Genomic DNA, 9182 nt, shown 5'->3' on the forward strand with positions numbered 1-9182 from the left:
CAGACTTTCCAAGATCAACTATTACTTTTCTTTTTCCTTTCAAAAAAACTACTAGTTATTTTTTTTTTTCTGCCACTCTCTTTCTCTCTTCAAAAAAATTTTAAAAAAAATAAAAAAATAATATACGTGTGATTCATCTGTTTTTAAAGTTCAGATCTTTGTACACTAATCCCAGCAAACTCACCTAGATCTACGTACTACTACGCCTTGGTCCCTCTCCCAAGCCTCGATTGTAAGACACGCGCTGTTTTGTCCCACTCGGCAAGATAGCTGCGCGTTTGTGTCGCCACGTTGAGAATATCGTAGCCGTTCGATTACTTTCATTTACACCTTGCAATATCCCACCAATCACTTGGATCCACACAACACAATTCAATTCAACTTAACCAAACCAAGCTTTTCAACTCAACTTCCCCCACTCTTTTTTATTATAATAATTAAAAATTATTAAAAATACGTACGAGATAACAGTATATAATAATAAAATTATAGTTAATTATAGTTTTTGTCTGACAAATGTAATTCGGTAAAAAGCAGTTTTATTAAATAAAAATTGTAATTATTCTTCTAGACGGTTGCAGTAGTTGCCTGGGCATATAAACTGATAAAAGTAATAAGTGCTCTATGATTTCACAATAATAGTACACAAAAAATGTTAATAAAAATAAAATTAGTTACACAAAAGTTTCATATTTCTTTTGGCCTTTATTTTTGTTTTTCCAAATATATATATATAAATAAATAAAACAGTAATTTGCATTGGGGAAAGAGAAGGTAGATAGAAATAAGAAGGCCTTAACTCACAACTCACAACTCTCTATTTCTCCCTCTGTTTCTCACTTTCAAGTTTCAACAATATTCATGTAAAAGCAGTTTTCCGGCCACTTTTGTCGCCTGAAAACAGCTCTTTAATAATTAAGAATACCATTATTTCTCTCTCTAAAAATTCTCCCCCTTATATATTTTTGTAGTAAGAAATCCATATCGACTTCCCTTTCAACTCTCTCTCTCTCTTAAAAACAAAAAACAAAACATAGGCAAACCATTCATCTTGTTTCGCCATATCTCTATCTTATACAGCTAGCTCCAACACCGAAATCTCTCTACTCAACTCTGTTTCAACAAGTTGATGAGAAAGTCATAATCTTGTTTTTTTTATACATAACTATAGTACTGGTCGGTTCTGGTTTCGGATTCTTTGTATACACATAACAAATATATATAAAATACATATCTGATGGCGTATCATAACCATCTCTCATCACAAGACCTCCCCCTTCACCACCACCACCACCATCACCACCACCACTTTGGTGACCAAAGCCAACAGCAACAACAACAGAGCCAGAACATCTTACCGGACCAGTTGGCCATAGCCCACTCCTCGCCGGACCCGACATCCAAGTCGGTGAATCAGAACAACAACAACGCAGCACCTAATTGGCTAAACAACGCTCTCCTCCGTACCCAAACACATGCCCACTTCGGCTCCTCCGCCGCCGACAACAACGCCAACGGGAACAACCACGTCAGCAATACAAACTTCCTCAACCTCCACACAGCCTCTGATTCTCCGAATTCCGGCCAGGCTTCCAACCAATGGCTTACCCGACCGATCCTCCAACGCAATCACAGCGACGTGATTGATGACGTGGCTGCTGCTGCAGCCGCGGCTGCAGCAGCAGCGGCTGCGGGAGACTCGATGATTGGTGGGGGCGCCATGTCTCATGACTCGGCGGAGATGAAGGGGGGCGGTGAGAATAGTAACTTAAACAAGAGCGAGCAAGGAGTGGTGGTGGAGAGTGGCGGCGGAGGAGGAGGGGATGGTGGAGGTGTTATAAACTGGCAGAATGCGAGGAACAAGGCGGAGATTATTTCCCACCCTTTGTACGATCAATTGCTTTCTGCACATGTGGCTTGCCTCCGGATAGCTACCCCGGTGGACCAACTGCCTAGGATCGATGCCCAGCTGGATCAATCACAGAATGTGGTGGCCAAGTACTCAGCTTTGAGTCAGGGCTTGGTTGTTGATGATAAGGAGCTTGATCAGTTCATGGTATATCAATTTATTTCTCATCTCTCTCTCTCTCTCTCTCTCTCTCTCTCTCTCTCTCTCTCTCTCTCTCTCTCTCTCTCTCTCTCTCTCTCTCTCTCTCTCTCTTTACAGATTTAATTAATTAATTCTTGATTTTTTTTTTTACTTCTTCGTCTGTTTTATTTTGATGGTAATTTAATGAACTGAACTGAAATTAATATTTGTATGTATTGTGTTGCTATATGTGTGTTCGTACAAAGTCTAAAGAATTTTGTTTATTTATGTATATTATTAACTCTGTAAAAAGCAGAGAATTTCGTTATTTGAAATGGATAGTTAGTTTTCTCATTAAGCAGGTTGATCAGGATTAATTCAAAGAAATAATAATAATAATAACAAAAAAAATGGTTTTGAATTCTTAAATGAAGATTATTATTATTATTATTATTATTATTATTATTATTATTATTATTATTATTATTATTATGATGATGATGATGATGATGACAGATGCATGGGAAATATTTTGTGGTAATTAATTGTGGTAAAAGCTTTAGGTTAGAATCTTTCCTGTTTTGGAAAACGGCAGATTTCTGGTGGGCAGAGATGGTTGATAAATAGCTACCTTTTCTTAACAATCTTCATAATTAATGTGAAGAACAACGATGTGTTAGCTAGCTGGATTTAAATCAACAACCAGTTGTGAAGTATAATGCCTTTTAACCTTAGTTATATAGTAGTTAGTAGTACATGCTTTAATTTGATCACTGATCATGGTTCTGGGTTTTCAGATTCTTTTACTTCTTTATTTGACCATGAGATTAATGAGTATTAATAAATAACAAACACTTCATCTTTGTTTTGGTTCTAGGGGAGATTATAGGTTTATTTGTATTTTACTCATATATTTATTAACTTAGAAGATTGGATTATTTTTTGTCTCCTTTACTCTAATTATTATTATTATTTTATGATTATTTATTTTTATTTATTGGATTCTGACTCTCTACCCTAAACAAGTGTGAATATCAAAAATCCTTAGGCAGATTATTTGAGTGAAAAAGCTCTCCTCTGATATCTGTAATCATTAGACAACTGTCATATGTTTATTGTATAAGTTTTGATTTGGCTCCTCCTTTGTCCCTTCTGTCGGAATCTTGGTCATATTCATTTAAACATTAATTTAATAATTTTAATCATTCATATATAAATATATAAATAACTCTTTTGTTTTAATTTCTTTTGCAATATATTATTGTAATGTGATTCTCCATTGCTTTTTCTTAAATGTGAATCAACCTGCTCTCCCCTCTCTCTATGCTCAATTTTATAGTATTATAAAATAAATAATACTTTGGTGGGTGGGATTGGATAGATGATCCGAGTGGAAATGCCAACCTATTACTTTACCTCACCGTACTAACTAAAGATTCTTTATTATTTTATTTGGTTAATAAAATTTTAAAGAGTTATTAGTACCCAGAATAATAATCAACCATAGCTATAGGCATTTATTTTTGCCTATAGCTATGCTTATAGTTAGAGCTTCAATTAGTTGTTTTGCTAGTACGTGATGATTTCACTATGCATGTATTAATATTACCTGTATTAATTCATGTTAATTTGATACCTAATTAATTTGTTAATAATGTAGACACATTACGTTCTGTTGCTCTGTTCTTTTAAAGAACAACTTCAACAACATGTTCGAGTTCACGCAATGGAAGCTGTTATGGCTTGTTGGGAGATTGAGCAATCTCTACAAAGCTTAACAGGTAGTACTTAGTGAGATCCTTTTCTTCTTTCTCTGCTTGCCTTTCAGTACTACTCGTTTTCTTTCCTCTGTTTTTTTTAATTATTATTATTACATAATATACTAATAATTGGATGAACAGGAGTTTCTCCGGGTGAAGGAACCGGTGCCACAATGTCGGACGACGATGATGATCAAGTAGACAGTGATGCAAATTTGTTTGATGGAAGTTTGGATGGTCCTGATAGCATGGGGTTTGGACCTCTAATCCCAACAGAGAGTGAAAGGTCGTTAATGGAGCGAGTTAGACAAGAGCTGAAGCATGAGTTGAAACAGGTATATAGATTAATTAATTAATTAATTAGGAGCGTCGAAACTTGATTTTCATCAAATAATTAATTAATTATTTTGTAGGGTTATAAGGAGAAAATTGTTGATATAAGAGAAGAAATTCTTCGAAAGAGAAGAGCAGGAAAACTACCTGGTGACACTACATCTGTTTTAAAAGCTTGGTGGCAATCTCATTCCAAGTGGCCATATCCCACGGTACGTACAATTATTAATAAAAACGTTAATTTAATTTAATACACACAATCCATAGATCACTTGTTTCGATTGCCATAGAAAATCCAAATATATATATATATAAATATATATATATATAAACATCACGTCTACATATCTTATTAGGTAAGAAATGCTAGAGTTGCTCAAATTTAATAGGCTAAATAGTGGCAAAATTATTCGTTGATTTGAGTTTATAAGCAATATAAATTTAATGATTTTTTTAGTAGTATAAGTACTTAATATTTGTTAAACTGTTATCTTTCTTTAGTGTCGTTAGTAAAGGTTTCGTTTTGAATTTATTAATAGAAGATTTGAAGGTAACTAATACTACATGTTTGAATGTTTTCGTCCAGACCAAATGATTTAGATTCTGAGAGTTATATGTATCATGTTTAAGATAAAAATAGAGTGTAACCTAACGAAAATAGAGTAAAATTACAGTTTTATAAATATTAAATATTTATGTCGCTAAAAAAATTATTAAATTTATGTCGCTTACAAACTCAAAATTTTGAGAACTTATTCCATTATTTACCCAATTTAATATGGGAAGTAATATAAACAACGAGTAATTATTCATCAGGTGCCACTTCTTGTACTGTTAACTACATCTTAATCTTATTATTACTTATAGCTATAGCTTTAAGCTACATGACCAAGTGACACATGCCTTAGCAGTCAATACAAATATGTTTAGTTATTTAATTGAGAAACCCTAATTAAGAAGCACCATGATATCAAATAACATAAAAAATGTCACATCGTACATTCATTATAGAGTTCCCACGTTTTTTTTTATGAATCAGTAGTTGCAGTATATTAAACTCAAAACGATTTACAAGAACCAATCAATGAATAAATTATTTACAAGCTTTACATAAAGCTTCCCCCAATTCTTATCAGCTATACTTAATTTCCCATTTGTCATTGAAATAAATTTTATGAGAAACAATTTTTTTTTTAATCATCTTTACTAACTGTGTAATTGTTGGAACTTTTGCTTCCCTCTAAGCTTCAAGCAATAAATTGTTTTACTGATATTATTAGGAGGAAGACAAGGCACGGTTGGTGCAAGAAACAGGTTTGCAACTGAAGCAAATTAACAACTGGTTCATCAACCAAAGGAAAAGGAATTGGCACAGCAACCCATCCACCTCCACAGTTTTGAAGAGCAAGCGCAAAAGGTACATACATACATATACATATAATATATTAATAAGAGAATCTATATCGATCTAGCTCGTTTTTCATAAGTAATAGTTCAGGGTTCATTTACATTTCTCAACTTTAATTTAGAAAATAATAGTACTGCAGGTGAAAACAGCGGAGATCGGTATGCGTAAATGGAAGAAACATATTATATTATATATTTATATATATATATATATGTTATTACGTACCTATCAATATACATCGGTATCCATGGGTGTCAAGATCGAACAAGTGAATCCATTACTGTATATGATCAAAGAATCAAGCTTTACCACATCATGATCCAACATATATAAATATATATTTATATACATGGAGACAAGACAAGACAGATCAGTACTAAGGCTTTAAGGAAGCTAGAGAAGGCCTTGATCATGTGAAAGAAGCATATTTTGCTTCAACAGTTGAAAGATAAACAAAAGCTAACACTGATAGACAATGATGGTACTGATGATGATGAATATGAGTCATATATATATAATATAACAGATATATATACATGCTCATGAGGGTCATCAAAGGTATATATATATAATATGCAAGGCAAGGCAGATGGGCAGATGGGAAGATGGTATAGCTATATTTATAAATCATGAAACTGATGTTTTGTCGTACGTATCTCTAGCTAGTATATAATGGCATATATATCCAACACAAATTGATTAATTAGGAATTATATTATTGGGACTACTCAATTTATGGATAGTTTCATTTCATATGCTTAATTAATTAATTATTAGTAGCCGAGTCATATAAGTTTTGCTTCTTCTTCCTTTTGTCCTATTTGTGAATAAGGATAGCGAGGGGTTTTTTTTGTGGGGGGTGTATAGTGTAAAGATCTGTGCATGTTTTTAGTATACAATGATCGCATTGATTATATAGTTCTTTTTCTTTGGAAATTTATGTAGACATATATAATTCCTAGCAAATTGTGGCATTATTATGTTTATATATATAAATATAGCAATCTTATTGTTTATGTGCTATTATTTGATCATGTATATATGAATGTGTAATAACCATTTGGTATAGTGGATGGGATGCACTTTTTAGGGCATGTTCAAGTTGCCTTGTGGGGTTCAAACCATGGCGACATTTAGTTTATGGGTAGGTCATGTTTTCCACCCGATTAATTGACAACATGCGTGTACGATGGATATATTGCTATTATCAACACAACATCATAATATTGCTAGCTAATATATTCAGTATTATGTTGAACTGTCATTTATAGAATATTTATATATATAGAATATATCTCTATCTTTACCTTATAATAGCATATATATATAACTCTACAGTAAAACATAAATTTTTCTATCACTGATGTCCAAGTAATTCATGGCTGAATTATTGCATCAATTCATTTATTTCCAACTACAATATAGTTTCAAATCAATTCCGTATAATTTTAAAGACATTTTCAATGTCAAAATGACATTGTTATTAGTTTTAAAAATCAAATAACAGTGAAGTGCGGTTTGACCCATAAAACTTAAATTCAAAACTGCAAACCCGCACAATTTGATAAAAATGCAATCCGCAACTGTACCAGAAAGAATTTCAAACCAAATCTTTTTTGTGTACAATGTGGTGCGGTGTGGGTGGTGTGATATACATCTCTAGTGGTAATCCTACTGTGTCAACAACGTCAGTTGTGAATTGATGCTAAAAAATGAAACAGAAATGTTGCCTTCTCCGTTGTCTTGGGTATGCCATGTTGGTTGAAGACAATTGCAATGACATGATCAATGCTGCCATCCCTGAATTATATTACCTTTTTTTTTCAAGTTTTATTTCCGTTAGTTTTAACAAGGTGATTATCACCCACCGTCTCACTACATTATTGATGGGTTTAGTTGTTTTTGAGGTACATGCTTCTCTGTGTTGGCTTTGTAGACCCAGAAAGAGAAAAAGAAATATCGACAGCCATACAGCATGTATTGGATCTAATAAATATGCCAGACCTTTTGGGGTTCTTGCTTTAGCATATGAGGTAATAAAATTCTTTTCTATTTTTATCTAGAGGAGATACTGATTTATTCAGCCATATAGCCAGAAAACTCTTGAATGGATCACTTTGTAGATCTGGAAGTGCGCGCGGTTTGTTCGAATGTGTTATTGATCTCTTATCTTATGATTTGTTGACACCATACATTTGGTTATTTTAAATATACGTCTTGTTGATTGTTATTTTATTTTTCATAATTTAAGATTATAATTTATAAATGTAATGTAATTGTTCCCCGTAATCTTTTGAAAGATATTATTGACTTGTGTTGTGTGGTAATTGGTGGAGTTCATTTATCATCACTTGTACAATTACAAATAAAATTTAATCAGTTTATTTCCTATATGTTGGAAATTGAGGATTGTTTGTTCTTTATTAAACTTGTTATTAGTTGAAGAGTTTCCCTTGGAATTTTCTTTCTATTGATTATCATAAAAGACTTAATATATACTTTTTTTTTGTTAGTTAATTTACATAAAAAAAAAATAATAATAATAATAAACAAAGATCACGTATATATAAACTCACATATTCTTAATCATTTTGTCGATAATATTAATATGTTTCTCCTTTAATAATTAATATATGAAGGAAAAAAATATGAAAGAACGACACATGGAAATAATATGCCGTATAGAATTCAGAAAATGCATTTTATTTTATTTTATCAGAAAATTCAAGGTGTGTGTATACATATAATACGAGAGTCCTTATGATCATCATATATATTCAATATCATTGGAGCTATCAAAGTTAAGTGCATAACTTTGAGGATCATATTGAAATTGCAACCGTCTTTTCTTGGTATAATAATAATAATAATAATAATATGATGATGATGACGATCTGGTAGTACTGAAGCGGCGAATGAAATTGTTCCACTTCCAGTAGTATTTGGATCCTGCCAACAATTCTGAAACATCTCTAACCTTCTTTCCACTCTTAACATCCCAAATCATCATCATGACCACCTGCTTATTATTATTATTATTATCATCATAATCTTCTTCTTCATCTTCATCTTTTTGATGTTGATGATGCTTTAGCAAATGCCACTGCTGGTTGTCCCTTCTTTTCCGCCGAATATTTGTTAGTCCCTCAAAACAATTCCCACATAACGAATAATAAGAGGGAGAGGCCACCAAATTATTATTCTCATTATTATTTGGATTTTTTGCCATGGAAAAGTTTATAGGACTTTGGTCTATATGCATGAAGCTCTATATATAACTAAAGTTTATTTGAGAGGAATCTTTTACAAGCGTTATATATATATAATGTCAGGCTGTCATGCATGTATATATATGTATATATATTGTCAGATGATCAGATATCAGTCAGCGATCTGCAGCTCAATATTACGAGGCCAGGGTGAGATAGGAGAATTGGTCTAGGATTATTAGAACGTGGTTAACGTTATATATTTATTGGATTGTTATTATATACATATAAATATAATTATCAACTAATCGAAGACTAATACTTACTTGGTTTGCCGGCCGGCACGACTAGTGTTCCACTTAGTTTTGCAGCTGTGGCCTCTAAATTGACAGGCAAAAGGCCCAAACACAATGGTTTTATTTCATCGAATATATTATGAAGGG

At 32.6% G+C, this 9182-nt stretch overlaps 1 protein-coding gene across 3 annotated transcripts; it reads left to right on the top strand.

The window, feature by feature from the left end:
- Positions 1 to 369: 369 nt before the first annotated feature.
- LOC115698801 (homeobox protein knotted-1-like 3) lies at positions 370 to 6553 on the top strand. Of its 3 annotated transcripts, none has more exons than XM_030625998.2 (6): positions 370 to 2056; positions 3690 to 3810; positions 3931 to 4124; positions 4203 to 4334; positions 5403 to 5539; positions 5670 to 6553. In XM_030625998.2, exons 1-6 carry the CDS (start codon positions 1238 to 1240, stop codon positions 5671 to 5673), a joined length of 1407 nt encoding a protein of 468 aa, XP_030481858.1. In that variant the 5' UTR covers positions 370 to 1237; the 3' UTR covers positions 5674 to 6553. The 3 variants fall into 3 exon arrangements, with proteins under 3 accessions (XP_030481858.1, XP_030481850.1, XP_060963176.1); XM_030625990.2 differs by having other exon boundaries at positions 596 to 2056; positions 5662 to 6553; XM_061107193.1 differs by having other exon boundaries at positions 741 to 2056; positions 5403 to 6553.
- Positions 6554 to 9182: the final 2629 nt, after the last annotated feature.

This window comes from Cannabis sativa, chromosome X (assembly GCF_029168945.1).
Source record: "Cannabis sativa cultivar Pink pepper isolate KNU-18-1 chromosome X, ASM2916894v1, whole genome shotgun sequence".
Classification (NCBI taxonomy): Eukaryota; Viridiplantae; Streptophyta; class Magnoliopsida; order Rosales; family Cannabaceae; genus Cannabis; species Cannabis sativa.

Excerpts from the sequence above, each read along its gene's own strand:
- LOC115698801 (XM_061107193.1), top strand. The coding sequence starts at position 1,238 with ATGGCGTATCATAACCATCTCTCATCACAAGACCTCCCCCTTCACCAC. Across the intron at positions 4,125-4,202 it reads TGAAGCATGAGTTGAAACAG|GGTTATAAGGAGAAAATTGT; the intron begins GTATATAGATTA and ends ATTATTTTGTAG. Across the intron at positions 4,335-5,402 it reads CCAAGTGGCCATATCCCACG|GAGGAAGACAAGGCACGGTT; the intron begins GTACGTACAATT and ends TGATATTATTAG.